This window comes from Podarcis muralis, chromosome 13 (assembly GCF_964188315.1).
Source record: "Podarcis muralis chromosome 13, rPodMur119.hap1.1, whole genome shotgun sequence".
Taxonomy (NCBI): domain Eukaryota; kingdom Metazoa; phylum Chordata; class Lepidosauria; order Squamata; family Lacertidae; genus Podarcis; species Podarcis muralis.
Window position 1 is genome coordinate 4,850,526 of NC_135667.1, and position 18,001 is coordinate 4,868,526.

Sequence of the window (18,001 nt, forward strand, 5' to 3'; positions counted from 1 at the left end):
TGGCTGGGGCAGGTGTTCCCGCCCCCCGCCCGGCTTCGCAGCAGCGCTACAAAGCCCGGTGGCTGGGGCAAGTGTTCCCGCCCCCCCACCCCGCTTCGGAGCAGCGTTCCGAAGCGGGGTGGCTGGGGCAGGTGTTCCCGCCCCCCGCCCGGCTTCGCAGCAGCGCTACGAAGCCCGGTGGCTGGGGCAAGTGTTCCCGCCCCCCCACCCCGCTTCGGAGCAGCGTTCCGAAGCGGGGTGGCTGGGGCAGGTGTTCCCGCCCCCCGCCCGGCTTCGCAGCAGCGCTACGAAGCCCGGTGGCTGGGGCAAGTGTTCCCGCCCCCCCACCCCGCTTCGGAGCAGCGTTCCGAAGCGGGGTGGCTGCGGCAGGTGTTCCCGCCCCCGCCCGGCTTCGCAGCAGCGCTACGAAGCCCGGTGGCTGGGGCAAGTGTTCCCGCCCCCCACCCCGCTTCGGAGCAGCGTTCCGAAGCGGGGTGGCTGGGGCAGGTGTTCCCGCCCCCCGCCCGGCTTCGCAGCAGCGCTACGAAGCCCGGCGGCTGGGGCAGGTGTTCCCGCCCCCCCACCCCGCTTCGGAGCACCGGGAGAAGCGATCTCCCCGCAGCCCCTTGCTTCAAAAGAGGTCCGGGGGCAGACCTCTTTTGAAGCAAGGGGCGGTGGGGAGAAGCGATCTCCCCGCCGCCCCTTGCTTCAAAAGAGAAGACCCGCTGTCCCCGGGGCAAGCTTCGTTTTGCGAAGCAAGCCCATAGGGAAATTCGTCTTGCGAGGCAACTCGAAAACGAAAAAACCTTTCGTTTTGCGAGTTTTTCGTCTCGCGAGGCGTTCGTCTTGCGGGGTACCACTGTATTCTGCAGCAGAGGCCTTTTGAATAGATAGGAAGAAACTGTGATGGGGTGTTTTGTGGGGACAAATCACAAAAGTCACAAAAGTGATTGTGCTGGTTTTGGTAGTGGGCTGCATGTGCATGATATCTACTGGAGGGGCAACCCCCCCCCAAACCTATACATAAATTCCTGCAACACATGGGGTGCTTTTTCTGCCTTTTGCTGCTTCAGAAATTGTCCCCCGTCCTTTAAATCCAGTAGACGACGACAGTTCTGACACCATCCCACGCCCCATATAGGGCTGGGGTGGGGAAACATTCCTGGCCAACAGGCCAGATCATTATCTCCCCACCTGCTGGCAGGCCAAATTTGACAAGTGATTGGGGCCCCCATCTATCAGGCACTTGCCATCCCAATATTGGGCTGGGGGTGAGGTGGGATTGTATGAAGAGCATCGGATCAGTGGCATTCCTGCTGCTGAATCAGCACAGCCCTGACCATTGCGCCCCCCCCCCCCCATGTATCCCCATTGCCCTGACAAGGGAAGCTTCTGTTGCTTTTTTTCTAGGTGCCCCTCTGGGGAGAGAGTTTGGGCTGGCTACCAAGAGGAGCAGTCCCTCTGGATGTGTAGTACCCCCAAAAGGTTGAAATCTCCTTGGGCCTTGACTTCCGGTAGAGGAACATGGTGGACTGAACGTCTTCTGTAGGCAGGTTGTCGATGGAGATAATTACGTGGCGATTGATGATAGCCAATACGTAAATCTTGGCTGTCAAATTCACCCTGGAGATAATAGCGAACAAGGGCTTAAACGCAGATGCTGTGTTCTGTGTCTTTTCAAAATCAAGATGGAAAACTACGGCAAATGCAACAGGAAATGGGAACAGGCGATAAGGAACTGGGTGAAAACGAATGAATATAAGTAAAGAACTATGGAATATTATTTTGATACATGATCACAGTGGAGACACTTGTGTGGACAAAGAAGGAAAGGCGTCTTATTGTTTAATATGGAGGAATGGTTTTTGAAATTATTGGAGGCGAAAACCATTGCTGAAATTTACTAATAAAAATAATTAGATAACCCCTTTTGGACTTTTTGTGTAAAAAGGAAACTCAATTAATTTTATACATTTGGGTTGTAAGATTGGGGAAAATATTGCCTAACAGAAGGTAGATCAGTTGGATGTCATTCTAGAGTGAATATTTCAAATAATTTCTTTTATGTAACTGACAGATGGAAAATCAGAAGTCCGTTATGTTCTTTTTCTTTTTTTATATATTTTTGTTTTTCCTTCGATGTTGTCTATTTCCCTTTCTGCTTTTATTTAGAATTTTTTTTAGCTTTTTGCATTATGAAAAAGCTTTAATAAAATCTTACATTTTTTAAAAAATAAATAAATCTCCCCAGGCCTTGCCCCACAACAGAGGCATGCCATGTGGGCCGTCAAGGGCAGAATGCAGCTTGGCCGTCCCGCAGGTCCTTGGGCAAGCCGTCTGGGAGGCTTTCCCAGGGCCTGGCTTTGTAATCTGAGAGGCCCTTGAAGCTTAGCCAAGCCCCGTCCATGACAACGGGCCAGGGAGCAACAATGGCTCCCCGGCTAGCAGGACAGCCATGGAGAGGGGGAAGGAGCAGAGGGAAGCCACCCCAGCCTCCTGCAACCTGCTCTTCGCTATATGTTTCCTGAGGGGAAACCCAGAGCAGGCTGGGAAATGGCCAGAGACTTTTCCTTCCCCCTACTTTCACCTTGAGGTCCGTGGCTGGCCCCCACCTGGGCATACCTGGCATTATACACTTTTTAGTGCCATTCCTGAGATGACTATGTGTGTGTGTTTCCATGGCCAGATTTGCTGCCAAGGCCATCTCCAGGGGCCCTCTCTCTGGCGGCCATATTTTACCCATAATGCTCCCCGCTTTGCCTGTGCCATTCCTCCCCTGGTGAGGAGAGTCTCCCGCTATGGGACGCGTCCCCACCCTTGCCATAGGTAAAGGTACCCCTGCCCGTACGGGCCAGTCTTGCCAGACTCAAGGGTTGTGCGCCCATCTCGCTTAAGAGGCCGGGGGCCAGCGCTGTCCGAAGACACTTCCGGGTCACGTGGCCAGCGTGACAAGCTGCATCTGGCGAGCCAGTGCAGCACACGGAAACGCCGTTTACCTTCCCGCTAGTAAGCGGTCCCTATTTATCTACTTGCACCCGGGGGTGCTTTCTAACTGCTAGGTTGGCAGGCGCTGGGACCGAGCAGCGGGAGCGCACCCCACCGCGGGGATTCGAACCGCCGACCTGACGATCGGCAAGTCCTAGGCGCTGAGGTTTTACCCACAGCGCCACCCGCGTCCCTAGCGCCACCCGCGTCCCTACCCTTGCCATAGAGGTGGACAGAATCTGACCAGAGCCCTTCACGCCCGGACGCTGGGCCCATCCCATCCTTCTGGAGAAGATGGCGGATGTTCAGAAATACCTTGGTATACGGGGACGCCTGCTTCACCTCTCCCAAATACCCTGAAAGCAAAAGTGTATCAAATAGCCTGCCCATGGATTTGCTTAATCCTCTTTTAAAACCATCGGAGCTGATGGCCTCCTGTGGGAGGGAGTTCCGCAGTTGAACCGTGTGTTGTGGGAAGAAGCACTTTCAACGAAAACCTGCCCTGATTCTTTCGTCGTTCCCTTCCTGCTTGCAGGTGCTGGACAGGGAAGGTCAGATGGACAACCCCTGCACCAGCTGGCTGGCCGACATCTACTGGGACAACATCACCGAGCTGGACAAGCTCACCAACTTCCACGGCATCATGAACTCCTTTGAGCAGTATCCTCGCGACTGGAACCTCTGGTACACCAACTCCAAGCCGGAGAAGGCCATGTTGCCAGGTCAGGCACCGCCCTTCCGCTGAGCTGCGCAGTCCCTGCCGTCGGATTGTGTCCACGCCCTCCCTAAGGAAAACCGGGAGGGGGTCCAGTGGAAGTGGGTTAACTGCCATCCTCCAGAACAGAGTTGGAGCACTGGATCCAAAACTAGCCCACTCGCCTGTCAATCACCTGATGCCCCGTGCAGGGCCATCTTAAGCATATCCGGCGCCATGGTGCAACCCCCCCCCCCCATTTCCCAGAGGAGTTGTTGACCTTTTTTTAGGGAGGATGGCGGGGCTGGCGGAGGCTCCTTAGGCAGGGAAGAGGCGGAGGCTGGATGCGGCACCTCCTGGTGAGGCTAGCTGCTTCGTGCCGCAGTGGCCACGGCGAACAGAGGCTCTGGGCGCGGCGCTGCTTCGGCACAGGCGGCATGGCAGAGGCGGGCGAGGGCAGCGAGTTGATGCTGGGAGGTGCCGCGTCCAGCTTCCGCCTCTTCCCTGGCGCCCTCCAGAACTTGGCACCCTGGCGCCCCGCGCCACTAGCCTCTATGGGTAAGACGCCCCTGGTCCTGTGACATCTGGGGAATCTTCCCTTCCAGCCTCGGCTTGAACTCTAGCTGCGGCCGTAAAGATCCAAAAGTTATATCCTACCTTTTTCCTCCAAGGAGCTCAAGTCCAGGGCCCTCCCCCTCCTCAGTTATTCAGAACAACGCTGCCAGGTGGGCTTAGGCTGAGAGGCAGTTATCCAGGGAGCTTTGTGGCCAAATGGGGATTCGAAGCCAGGGCTCCCAGGTCCTAGTGCGACACTATAGCCACTGTACCGGCATACTTTGGAAGCCCCAAGCCTCTGAAAAGGGGTGCTCTTGGTGCAGATAATCCCTCTAGGACCGCCTCCTGTGAGAGGTCTGTCCCCTTTCCTTATGCACTGGAGTCAAGCTGAGATGGGGGGGCGACCACTGGCTCTGGTGGGCACGCCAGGCCCACCCACTGGGCCCCTCTTCAGTTTCAGGTGGTCTCCCCCCACCCATACTTGTCGCCCCCTGCAGGTGAGTGGGAGAACTCCTGTAACCAGATGCAGCGGATGCTGGTCGTCCGGTCCCTGCGGCCAGACCGCGTGTCTTTCTGCGTCACGGCCTTCATCGTCTCTAACTTGGGCTCCCAGTTCATCGAGCCACCAGTGCTGAACATGAAGTCGGTGAGTGGCACTTGGGGGAATCCTAGGCCCTTACCCACTCCCATGTTCTCTCTCTCTCTTTCTCTTTTGTAATTTTTAAAAAATGTCATTTTATAATGCATATAAACAGAACAGTTATGAACGCAGATGAAAATTGAAAGAAGAGGAAATCTATAAAGCTGGCACGTGGAATGAATACAGCTGCACATGGGTTAAAATGACAAAGTCCCAAGTCATGAGAAAAAAAGGGAGGATATGTGTTGTCTTCAGAATAAAGAGTATTAGTGATATCTGATTATCAAGTGTAGTTCCACATTTGCCAGGCTTGTGATGAGGGTGGTCTTGGAAATAATGGTTCTGTTGTGTATATAACCCCCTCATTCCATGTACAGTGGTACCTCGGTTTACAGACGCTTCGGGTTATGCGTTTTCAGGCTGCGGACTGTGGGAAACCCGGAAGTAGCGGAAAGTGTTACTTCCGGGTTTCGCTGCATGCGCAGAAGTGCCAAATCGCATCACGTGCGTGCGCAGACGTGGTGCTGCAGGTTACGAACACTGCGGGTTGCGGACTTGCCTCCGTCACGGATTACGTCCGCAACCCGAGGTTCCACTGAACTGATGCTCCGTGCTTGAGTATTGATGCTCTGATGCTTGTACGACTACCATATTTTTTGCTCTATAAGATGCACCAGACCATAAGACGCACCTAGTTTTTGGAGGAGGAAAACAAGAAAAAAAATATTCTGAATCCCAGAAGCCAGAACAGCAAGAGGGAGCGATCCCTCTTGCTGTTCTGGCTTCTGGGATAGCCGTGCAGCCTGCATTCGCTCCATAAGACGCACACACATTTCCCCTTACTTTTTAGGAAGGAAAAAGTGAGTCTTATAGAGCAAAAAATACAGTACTTCAGTATCAATACTCTTTTTTTCAAGTGCTCTGGAGAATGGTCTCTGCAGCTGGATTGAGGCAGGAGTAATAGGAGTGTCACCCTCCCCGCATAATTCATCAATAAGGGAATGAGCTCACAGTCACTGTCCCCATCCTGTCCTACCTCAGCTACTCGGTCGCTCCCTGTAGCCTAGAATGATTTTCCTCCTCATTTTGTCCTTCTCTTCCCATCTCTGGACGCAGGTGGTGGACGACTCCACGACCAAGACCCCTCTGATCTTCGTGCTGTCCCCTGGCGTCGACCCCACCTCCTCCCTGCTCCAGCTGGCCGAGCAGTCAGGCATGGCGCAGCACTTCCAAGCCCTCTCGCTGGGCCAGGGCCAGGCGCCCATCGCCACCCGCATGATCAAAGATGGCGTCCACCAAGGTGGGTCCAGCTCCCAGCGGGCGAGCCTGCTGCGTCCGCCCGACCCCTTCAGATCTCTGGAGCAGAGATGGGGAACGTCGGAGGCCAGTCTCCAGGTCTTCTGGGGCTCCTATCATGGGGCCAGCGATGACGGGAGTTGTAGTCCAACAACTTCTGGAGAGGAACAGCTGCTCTGGAGGCATCTCTAGCTTACAGTGGGGGGCCATTCCTGCTGCCCTGAATCTTCCTTCATAGATCCTGCTCAGCTCATGCCTTGGTAGCCCCCCAGACCCCCGCCAAGCAGCTGTGGGGCCTCTCCACCCTCTAACCTGGCTTTGCCACTCTTTCTCGGCAGGCAACTGGGTCTTCCTGGCCAACTGCCACCTCTCTCTCTCCTGGATGCCGCAGCTGGACAAACTGGTGGAGCAGCTCCAGGTGGAGGAGCCACACCCCTCCTTCCGCCTGTGGCTCAGCTCCAGCCCCCACCCGGACTTCCCCATCTCCATCTTGCAGGCCGGGATCAAGATGACCACAGAGCCCCCCACGGTGAGAGCAAAAGAGCCAGGTTGCCAAAAGGGGTGGGGTGGGGACTCTTTCGTCATTTCCTCCTGTTCCCCAGGGGACCCCACACACCCAAGGCCCCACCCCAGCCCTACGAAAGCCACAGGCTTCCTTCTCCTCTTGGGTCAAGTTCAAAGTTCCCCTCTGCTTTACTCCAGACTGGCAACTTCATGTCAGGTCGTTTCCGCCCCCGCATTATAGAGCAAATGTATAGTTTGAGGAAGAACTGGGGGAAAGTGTGTGTGTGTGTGTGTGTGTGTGTGTGTGTGTGTGTGTGTGTGTGTGTTTATGTCAGGCATAGGCAAACTCGGCCCTCCAGATGTTTTTGGCCTACAACTCCCATCATCCTTGGTCCAGTATATCTGAAGGAGCGTCTCCACCCCCATCTTTCTACCCGGACACTGAGGTCCAGCTCCGAGGGCCTTCTGGCGGTTCCCTTCCTGCGAGAAGCCAAGTTACAGGGAACTAGGTAGAGGGCCTTCTCAGTGGTGGCACCTGCCCTGTGGAACAACAACTGTAGAACAACTGTAGAACAACAACTACCAGACTTTTAGAAGACATCTGAAGGCAGCCCTGTTTAGGGACGCTTTTCATGTTTAATAGGTTATTGTATTTTAGTGTTTTGTTGGAAGCCGCCCAGATTGGTTGGGGAAACCCAGCCAGATAGGCGAGGTATAAATAGTAAATTATTATTATATTATTATCCCTAGCTATCAGGACCAGTGGTCAGGGATGATGGGAATTGTAGTCTCAAAACATTTGGAGGGCTGAGTTTGCCTATGCCTGGTTTAAGTACACAATAAGAGCCAGTCATCTAGGCCAGGCTCCTCTTGTCACAGTAGAAGAAGAAGAGTTTGGATTTGATATCCCTCTTTATCACTACCCGAAGGAGTCTCAAAGCGGCTAACATTCTCCTTTCCCTTCCTCCCCCACAACAAACACTCTGTGAGGTGAGTGGGGCTGCGAGACTTCAGAGAAGTATGACTGGCCCAAGGTCACCCGGCAGCTGCATGTAGAGGAGCGGAGACGCGAACCCGGTTCACCAGATTACGAGTCCACCGCTCTTAAGCACTACACCACACTGGCTCACTGTAGGCAATCAGATGCTTCAAAGGCAGACCCTCAATCAGGATTCGAACACAGGAGCCCTCTCCCCTCCTGTGGTTTCCAGCATCTGGTATTCAGAAGCATTCTTGTTTCTGACTGTGGAGGCAGACCATAGACACCACGGGCTAGGAGCCCTTGAAAGCCCTCTCCTCCATGACTTTGTCTGATCCCCCTTTAAAGCTTTGCCAGCCGTCACTGCCTCCTGTGGGGGGGAGTTCCACAGTTTAACTATTCACAGCACGAATAAATAATTTTCAAAAGCAGGCTTGAATGTTCCAACATTCGGCTTCTTTGCACGTCCACAAGTCCTAGCCTTAATAATAATAATAATTTATTATTTATACCCCGCCCATCTGGCTGAGTTTCCCCAGCCACTCTGGGTGGCTCCCAATCAGTGTTAAAAACAGTACAGCGTTACATATTAAAAACTTCCCTGAACAGGGCTGCCTTAAGATGTCTTCTGAATGTCAGGCAATTATTTATCTCTTTGACATCTGATGGGAGGGCGTTCCACAGGGCTGGCGCCACCACCGAGAAGGCCCTCTGCCTGGTTCCCTGTAGCCTCACTTCTCGCAATGAGGGAACCACCAGAAGGCCCTCGGCGCTGGACCTCAGTGTCCGGGCTGAACGATGGGGTGAGAGAGAGAGGGAGAAAAACTTTTCTCTATCCACTCTCTCCATGCTATGTTACAAATTTCTAACATGTCACCTCTCTCTCGCCTTTTCTCCGAACTAAAAAGTCCCAAGCACTCCAGCCTTTCTTGCATGTGTGTTGTAGCAGCCAGAACCCACAGCCTTAGGCCCAACGTGGCTCCCCTGGAAGCGCACAGCCGAGAAGCCAGACCATTCTCACAGGCCTCTGCCTTCCTCTCCAGCTCTCCCAAGAGCCATGGCCAGGTCTCCTTTCTCCCCTCCATTTCCTAAGAAAACTCCCTGCATTCCTGGAGTCCAGGCAACCAAAACAGGTTATGAAACAGCCTCTTAATCAACATGGCTGGTTCTGGATCGTCAGTCCAAAGCGCTGGTGCTCAAACAGGGGAGACAAGTCACAGAAAGCAGGCCAAGTCCACTGCTGCCCCCGCCACCCTCCTGGTTCCTTGATGCCTCCTGCAAGGTCAGTCACGAGCCTGCGCCTCTTCTCCTCCTCCCTTTGACAGGGCCTGAAAGCCAACATGAAGCGCCTCTACCAACTCATCACGGAGCCCCAGTTCAACCGCTGCACGAAGCCCTCCAAGTACAAGAAGCTGCTCTTTGCCCTCTGCTTCTTCCACAGCATCCTGCTGGAGCGGAAGAAGTTCCTGCAGCTGGGCTGGAACATCGTCTACGGCTTCAACGACTCAGATTTCGAGGTGGCGTGAGGTGGAAAAGGGTTCGGGAGGGATCGGGAGAGCAGAAAAAGGGCGGGTTCTGGAGGGAAACCTGTCTGCGCCTTCCTTTTCTGGGCTCTGACTGGCCAGTCCACCAGGCTCCCGTGTATGCTCAGAAAACCCCAGAAGAAACTGCGGCCGAGCCCTCCCTGTGGCCTGAAGTGCCCAGGAGTGCCACCTGCCCTGTCGGTGACTCGTGGAAGTTAGTTGGCAGCTCGCCACACCTCGACTCGTGTCATGTAGCAGCAAAGTCTGCAGCGCTCCAGCCGACCCCAGAGATTTCCTTTTCCCAGCAGAACAGCTTCTTCCAGAGTCCCCAGATAAGGGGAAAGCTCCATTAAACACTGCTATCTATTACCGTATTTTTCGCCCCATAGGACGCACCGGCCCATAGGACGCACCTAGTTTTTTGGGGGGGAAATAAAGAAAAAAATATTATTTTCCCCCCCCCAGGTGCGGGGCTGGGGCAGGGGAAGCCCGAGCTTCCCCCAACCCCAGCCCCCAGAACAGGCTGCTATCCGCTAGCCGTGGGAGAGCCCATGGCTAGCGGAGCGCTGCGTGAAGCTCGAAGCTTGGGGCGTGCTGAGCTCAGCGCGCCCCAAGCTTCTGGGTGCCGGAAAGCTCTCCGCTAGCCGTGGGAGAGCTGCGTCTCCCACGGCTAGCGGATAGCTTCCTGAAGCCTGGAGAGCGAGAGGGGTCGGTGCGCACCGACCCCTCTCACTCTCCAGGCTTCAGCGAAAGCCTGCATTCGCCCCATAGGATGCACACACATTCCCCCTTCATTTTTGGAGGGGAAAAAGTGTGTCCTATAGGGCGAAAAATACGGTATATACAGTACTTCTGGTCTTTAAAGTAAAGGTGCATATGTACAGAGAGATCCACTAACACTAGCACCATGCTGGCTAATGCTGCTGTGTATAATAATAATAATAATAATAATAATAATAATTTATTATTTATACCCCGCCCATCTGGCTGGGTCTCCCCAGCCACCAACACAATATTAAAATACAGAAATGCATCAAACATTAAAAGCTTCCCTGAACAGGGCTGCCTTCAGATGTCGTCTAAAAGTCTGGTAGTTGTTGTTCTCTTTGACATCTGGTGGGAGGGTGTTCCACAGGGCGGGTGCCACCACCGAGAAGGCCCTCTGCCTGGTTCCCTGTAACTTGGTTACACACATCCTCTTCCCCTGTCTCACAGATTCAGTCTGACCCTGACAGCAAACACGATAGCATCAGGACAGGACTTCACATAATGAAAGCAATGCCCCACAGACGTTTATACCTCTCTCTACATTCCTGAGCCAGTGGGAGGATGAGCAATTCAGCCAGTCATGCACACGACCTTGCTGGTGTTGCTACGGTAACCCCAGTGCACCTGACACCCTTATCTCAGAACATCCAAATGTGTTCACATTACACCAACATGCTCCACACCATTGGGGCTCACTCACACCAGTCATTTCACTCATATCCCATCTGCCATTTTCCTTTGGAGCATGGGGCGCAAGCGTGAGTTGCAGAGGCGTGTGGGGTGGTGAGGAGGTCTGGCCACAAGGGCTTTAGATGGATGCTGGCGAATGGGCAAGTTCTCGATGCCCGGCTTGGCGGTGGTCACCAAGTGTCCCGTAGGCTGCCTACTGAGAAAGAGGGAACCACAGCTGGGCCTCTGGGCTGATGATGATTTGGTTATTTTAATATTTATACCTAGCCCATCTGGCTGGCTTTCCCCAGCCACTCTGGGCAGCTTAGAGCACATTAAAAATTGTAAAATGTACATAGCTTTCATACACAGGTGACTGCAATTATTGATCTCAGTTATAAATATAAATAATATAAATATAAATATAAATATACAGGGCTCATCCACACTTCTGCATGTGGTGTGCCTAGAAAGCACAAGTCCTGGCAGTTTCCCACTTGACCCATGCTTTGGGTCCAAGGAGTTTTCCCCTTGCCCCGCTCCTTTCCAAGGGAAAACCTGCTCTTTAGTGATAAAGGTAAAGGTACCCCTGCCCGTACGGGTCAGTCTTGACAGACTCTGGGGTTGTGCGCCCATCTCACTTAAGAGGCCAGGGGCCAGCGCTGTCCGGAGACACTTCCGGGTCACGTGGCCAGCATGACAAGCTGCATCTGGCGAGCCAGGGCAGCACACGGAACGCCGTTTACCTTCCCGCCAGTAAGCGGTCCCTATTTATCTACTTGCACCTGGGGGTGCTTTCGAACTGCTAGGTTGGCAGGCGCTGGGACCGAGCAGCGGGAGCGCACCCCGCCACGGGGATTCGAACTGCCGACCTTTCGATCGGCAAGCCCTAGGCGCTGAGGCTTTTACCCACAGTGCCACCCGTGTCCCATAGTGATACATCAGAACAAATGGCAATCTGGGAAAAACCCATATTCCTGTTAACTCTGATTGAGCACCGAAGAGTAGTTTTCCCCCCAGGAGGGTGGCAGAAGCAGCAGAACGAGGGGTGGTGTGGATAAGCCAGTCTGTACTGGGGAACCCCGCCCTTGTATATCCCAGTCCAGGTGGCTACAGCAGGTGCTCCCTCGGCCCACTCCCTTGTCACCTGTGACTCTTCCTTCCCTGCCAGGTGTCAGAGAACCTCCTGAGCTTGTACCTGGATGAATATGAGGAGACCCCCTGGGACGCCCTCAAGTACCTGATCGCTGGGGTCAATTACGGGGGCCACGTGACGGACGACTGGGACCGACGCCTCCTCACCACCTACATCAACGACTACTTCTGCGAGCAAAGTGTGGCTGCCCCCTTCTACAAGTGAGCTGGTGCCTGGGATGGCAGGGAGAGGTTGGGTGCTGGGAAAGCTGGGATCGGCACGTTTATCGGGACAGAGACGTCCCCTGATGCAGGAGGAAATCTTTGCCTGAGCAAGCCGGCTGGCCCGCCTCCCTCCCCCTGCAGGCTCTCTGTGCTGGACACCTACTTAATCCCCAAGGATGGCAATATCGCCTCCTACAAGGAATACATCAGCCTGCTGCCTGGCATGGACCCGCCTGAAGCCTTCGGCCAGCACCCCAACGCTGACGTGGCCTCCCAGATCACTGAAGCCAGGACGCTCTTCGAGACGCTGCTTTCCCTGCAGCCCCAGACCACGCCCACCGGAGTGGCCGGGCAGAGCCGCGAGGACAAGGTATAATAATAATAATAATAATAATTTTTTATTTGTACCCCGCCCATCTGGCTGGGTTTCCCCAGCCACTCTGGGCAGGTTCCATAGAAACCAAAAAACACTAAAATATCATACATTAAAAACTTCCCTGAACAGGGCTGCCTTAAGATGTCTTCTGAATGTCACGTAGTTGTTTATCGTTTTGACATCTGATGGGAGGGCGTTCCACAGGGCGGGCGCCACTACCGAGAAGGCCCTCTGCCTGGTTCCCTGTAGCTTTGCTTCTCTCAATGAGGGAACCGCCAGAAGGCCCTCAGCGCTGGACCTCAGCGTCCGGGTAGAACGATGGGGGTGGAGACACTCCTTCAGGTATACTGGGCCGAGGCCGTTTAGGGCTTTAAAGGTCAACACCAACACTTTGAATTGTGCTCGGAAACGTACTGGGAGCCAATGTAGGTCTTTCAAGACCGGTGTTATGTGGTCTCGGCGGCCGCCCCCAGTCACCAGTCTAGCTGCCGCAGGTACCCAGGGAGGATGGGCATACCCTTATGGGGTACCCATGAGCCCATATAGAGTCCTTACATAGGTTCCCTATTGGTAGGAGAGAATAACAGAGGCCAACCAGGGAATATGGAGAAGCAAAGCAGCTAGTAAGCCTGATCTTTATTGATCTGTTGCAACAGGGTGCTCCCCTCACCCGCAGGAGAGAGGAGGGACCCAGAAAAATGGTGCGCAAGGCCTTATAAAGACTTTTGAAATTGCCACCCTGTAGATCAAGACCACCCCCAGAAACATCATACATACATCACAAAAGGGGTGTAACCTAAGACCACCCCTCAGATACATCCCACCTACATCACAGAAAAGGCGGTCTAAAACAGAACATTTGAATGTTGTTTGTTGTTTATCTCCTGTCTGGCAGGTTACTTGATTGGATTGCCTGGGGAGCCTGGCCAGTCTTTTGTAGTGATAAATACTTAGTTCCTGGGCTAGGTCACAGGTTCATACCTTATTCAAACACAGACATACCCTTAAGACAGGATTTGTGAAGGAAAGGACAAGGGGGGGGGGGGGCTTTTCCACTTTGACCATGCAGAGAAAACATTTGCTCAGTTTAGGAATAAAATGGCTTCAGGTCGGTCTTCCTGTGCTGATCTATGTACGTGCAGTTATGAACATTGCCGTATATCTAAGACCATAATATCCCTATCACAGCGTGCACTGCTCTGGCGTCCTGGGCAGCCCTCCTGAGCTGGCCTTTCTGGGGCAGGCAAGCAGCCCGTGTCTCACACTTGTGAAAGGCCCTCACAGCTCCTTATTTGAACTTCCTGGATCCCAGGAGGCACCCTCTGCATGTCCGCTTTGTGGCGATGAGAACTCGGCGCATGCTCAGGGGCACTCTCGTCTCAGAACAGTCCTTCTGAGGCTGAGCCCTGGTGCAGTGGTACCAAAGAGCAGGGCACTGTCCCCTGGCAGTTCCCTCGTTTCTTAGGTCTGTCGGAGCACATGTAGTCTCCTTTCCCGAATGTCTGGGGCCCTGCAGAACCGGATTGTGAGCAGTCTCGGGGAGAGCAGGGGTGGTTCCTGGAAAACCACCAGCCACCTCCCTGCTGGTGCCCTGCATACCTCTTCTCTCTATGCCCTTCTCCCCCTCTCCAGGTGCTGGAGCTTTCAGCAGACGTGCGCAGCAAGATCCCGGAGGAGATCGACTACGAAGGCACCTGCAAGGTGCTGTCTGGAGACCCCTCCCCGCTCAACGTGGTCTTGCTGCAGGAGATTCAGCGGTACAACTCCTTGCTGCAGGTCATCAAGTGAGTGCCCGGGGGGACAGGGCAGGCCAGGCCTCAGCAGCTCCCAGTCCCTTTCTGGTGCCACTGTATTCTGCTCTGGTCAGACCTCACCTGGAGTACTGTGTCCAGTTCTGGGCACCACAGTTCAAGAAGGACACTGACAAACTGGAACGTGTCCAGAGGAGGGCAACCAAAATGGTCAAAGGCCTGGAAACGATGCCTTATGAGGAACGGCTAAGGGAGCTGGGCATGTTTAGCCTGGAGAAGAGGAGGTTAAGGGGTGATATGATAGCCATGTTCAAATATATAAAAGGATGTCATAGAGAGGAGGGAAAAAGGTTGTTTTCTGCTGCTCCAGAGAAGCGGACACGGAGCAATGGATCCAAACTACAAGAAAGAAGATTCCACCTAAAGATTAGGAAGAACTTCCTGACAGTAAGAGCTGTTCGACAGTGGAATTTGCTGCCAAGGAGTGTGGTGGAGTCTCCTTCTTTGGAGGTCTTTAAGCAGAGGCTTGACAACCATATGTCAGGAGTGCTCTGATGGTGTTTCCTGCTTGGCAGGGGGTTGGACTCGATGGCCCTTGTGGTCTCTTCCAACTCTATGATTCTATGGTGCTCACCTCAGCATCTCTTGTCCTCTGCCGTAGTGCCTCCCTGGTGGAGCTGGAGAAGGGCATTCAGGGCCTGGTGGTCATGTCTACGGACCTCGAGGAGATCTTCAACTGCATCTTCGATGCCCGCGTCCCCCCCATGTGGGAGAGGGTAAGGCACTGGGGGGAAGGGGGTGGTTCCTGGTGCTCCCCCCCCCTTTCTGTGAAGGTGGGGGACCCGGGGTCCCTGAAGGAGCAGGAAGGAGGGTGTGATCCGGAAGCTCCAAGCTGCTCGTCTCCCTCGAGGAGAGAGCACCCTGGCGCCTTGTAGTTAGAAACACCTGTTGTTTTGCTTGTGAACATATTTTGAACCTATTTTACCCAGGGGTAACAGAGATTTCAGGAGAGAGGTGTTTCTGGAATTCCTTGTGGGACCCACCAGGTTTCTACCTCCCTCCTCCCCGCATCCTCTCTCCTGCCTTCACCCTACATCTGAAGCAGAGATTTCCCATTAGGGAGAAATGCATAATTCAGAAGCCTCTTCTGAACGAAAATATTTCAAAAACGGCTTCTTCCAAAGCAAAAGATTCCCCAGCGAAATAGCGGTTTTCTCCTTCCCGAGTTGCTGGAGAGCAAAGGGGGATACACACGTACCCCTTTTTGTGGGTTGGGGCTGGCAGACCTCTTTCCCAAGGTGGGGGCTGTTTTTTTTGGGGGGGGGGGACTGGCTGGCCTGTCCCGCTTTGCCTCCCAGATCCTGGCCTTCTCCCTCCTCCTGCAGGCCTACCCATCTCAGAAGCCTCTGGCCGCCTGGACCCGGGACCTGGGCCAGCGCGTGGAGCAGTTTACCCGCTGGGCCACCACTGCCCACCCTCCCGTGCTCTTCTGGCTCTCGGGGTTCACCTTTCCGACGGGGTTCCTGACGGCCGTTTTGCAAGCTGCTGCACGCCTGAACAATGTAGGTGGTGGGTGACGAGAGGGTGGTGGCTGGGGGGGGGGGGAGATATATATTCGGGCCCAGCAGGAGGGCGGGCTGGAAGGGCCTGTGTGTGTCTTTGGACGTTGCCTGGAAGGGATGGGGAGACCGGGCCTGGAAGGAGAAGCGAGGGCCTGGCAGCGAGGACTGCTCTGCGGGGAGGGTGTTCTCTGGGAGGGGAAGTGGGCCTCTGTGGCTTGAGAGCCAGGGGTCTCCCCCTAAGCCAGCCTTCCTCCATCTTAAGTCCCCATTTGTTGCTGGACTACAACTCCCATCATCCCTGACCGCCGGTCCTGCCAGCTAGGGATGATGGGCGTTGTAGTCCAACAACAGCCGGGGACTTAAGATGGAGAAAGGCTAGCTTAGGGGGGAGAGACCCCTGGGCTGCAGAACCATCTCACGTGGCTCCCTCCTCGTCCCGATCCCTTTCAGATCTCCGTGGACACGCTCTCCTGGGAGTTCATTGTCTCCACTGTGGATGACAACAACCTGGTCTACCCGCCCAAGGTGAGTGCGTCTCCCAGGGCATACATTGCGGGGGGGGGGGGGGGAAGAGAGCTCAGGAGCCTAGGACCCCCTGAGCCAGCCCTGCGTGGTCTCCCTCTCCTCTCTTAGGAAGGGGTGTGGGTGCGAGGTCTCTACCTGGAGGGCGCTGGCTGGGACAAGAAGAACTCCTGCCTGATGGATGCGGAGCCCATGCAGCTGGTCTGCCCCATCCCTACCATCCACTTCAAGCCCGTGGAGAACAAGAAGAAGAGCGGCAAAGGTGGGTCTCGCGGAGGGTGGGCCAGCGGTGACCCATGGGTGCGAGGAAGCTGCCTTAGGCCGTCTCAGACTCTTTCCCCACCTTGCCCTGCTACTGCCTGCTCCAGCCTCTGCCAAGCTGGCGCCCTCCGGCTCTTTCAAGGCCAGAACTTTGTCCTCCAAGGCAGCTGGATGGCACCATGTCGGAGGCCAACGTTGGCAGGGTTTCTCTCTCCAGGGTCAGCTCCATCCCCGGCTACGGAGCCTCTTTAAGCACCTGTTGTTGGTGTTGCCACCGTTGGTGGGGACTCATGGCGACCCCCCATTTGCAGAATGCCCTCCCTCGTGGGGTGCCCCACTCTCCCCCAATATTAGCACTCAGGAGAAATGTCAAAACAGACCCGTTTATGCAGAGTTTGATGGAGGAGGCAGCCATGTTTCTGAAACCAGAGGAGAGAGTGCGCCTGTGCTCACGTCTTGATTGCAGACTTCCCTTTGGCCACTGTGGGAACACGATGCTGGCCTAGAGGGGCCTCTTTTGGCTTGATCCAGCAGCCGGACTCTCCTTATGTTCTTAAGAAAGCTCCATCTACATGAGAACAGGGCCTTTTCTGCAGTGGCTCCCCGTTGTGGGATGCTCTCCCCAAGGACTGTCACCTGGTGCCCTTACTATACACCTTTAGGTGCCAGGCAAAAACATCTCTCTTTAACCAGGCCTTTGGCTGACTAACATCCTATATGTGTTTTTGGGAGAGGGTGCTATTGGTTTGTGTTGTTTTTCTTCATGTTATAATGATGTATTTTGTATTTTTATCTTGTATTTTTATGCTGTCAACTGCCCTGACATCTTTTTTTTTAAAAAAAATTCTTTTTTATTGATTTTGATTAAATAAAGGAATAAACAAACTATAAACAAAAACATATTTGGATGAAGGGCAGTATACACATTTAATAAATAAATTAAAATAAGTCCTGAACTTAGAAGTTTAGGGTAGGTTTCTAACTGGTATTTAGAAGGTTGTTTCAAACCGTTGTAATTGCATTTGTATGGATATGCTTGCCCCCCTATGAGCTGGGCATAAATCTAATGACTAAATATATAAATGCCTCTAGGGATGTACGCCTGCCCTTGCTACTACTACCCCAACCGGGCTGGCACTGCCGGGCGCCCTTCCTTTGTGATTGGCATCGACCTGCGGTCCGGAGCCATGCCCTCTGACCACTGGATCAAAAGAGGCACAGCCTTGCTGATGAGTTTGGATACTTGAAGACACCCCCCCCCATATATGCACCCCTTTCTCCAAAGGAACCTTGCTTCTCTGACTCCCCCCACCCCCCAGTTTTAGGTAAAATTAAAATAAAGCTATTTTGTTTACAGTCTCCTTTGTGTCTCTCTTCTACTCGACAAGGGAAATCTCCATCTCAGGGCTGGGATTAGATCACCTTCTGGGGCAGACAAAATTTAGGCTTCCTCCACACCAAACACTGAAAGCACATTCTCTGTGCCCTCCCCCCTCCTGGGAACTGTAGTACACGCCTTGCAGAGATGCAACTCCCAGCAGGATCCTTGGAAAGGGAGGAGATGTCTTTCAAATGTAT

At 54.0% G+C, this 18,001-nt stretch overlaps 1 protein-coding gene across 3 annotated transcripts in view; it reads left to right on the top strand.

The window, feature by feature from the left end:
- DNAH2 (dynein axonemal heavy chain 2) overlaps positions 1–17,782 on the top strand; it is a 142,709-nt gene extending 124,927 nt beyond the window's left edge. For 2 of the 3 annotated variants that reach the window (XM_028701687.2, XM_028701689.2), the window contains exons 76-88: positions 3,500–3,686; positions 4,711–4,859; positions 5,970–6,153; positions 6,488–6,678; positions 8,958–9,149; positions 11,764–11,948; positions 12,093–12,321; positions 13,960–14,111; positions 14,740–14,854; positions 15,464–15,640; positions 16,091–16,165; positions 16,274–16,424; positions 17,516–17,782. In XM_028701687.2, coding sequence (XP_028557520.2) covers positions 3,500–3,686; positions 4,711–4,859; positions 5,970–6,153; positions 6,488–6,678; positions 8,958–9,149; positions 11,764–11,948; positions 12,093–12,321; positions 13,960–14,111; positions 14,740–14,854; positions 15,464–15,640; positions 16,091–16,165; positions 16,274–16,424; positions 17,516–17,670 — 2,142 coding nt within the window. In that variant the 3' untranslated portion in view covers positions 17,671–17,782. The remainder of the gene's footprint in view (positions 1–3,499; positions 3,687–4,710; positions 4,860–5,969; positions 6,154–6,487; positions 6,679–8,957; positions 9,150–11,763; positions 11,949–12,092; positions 12,322–13,959; positions 14,112–14,739; positions 14,855–15,463; positions 15,641–16,090; positions 16,166–16,273; positions 16,425–17,515) is intronic. The other variant, XM_028701690.2, reaches the window with a different exon arrangement.
- Positions 17,783–18,001: the final 219 nt, after the last annotated feature.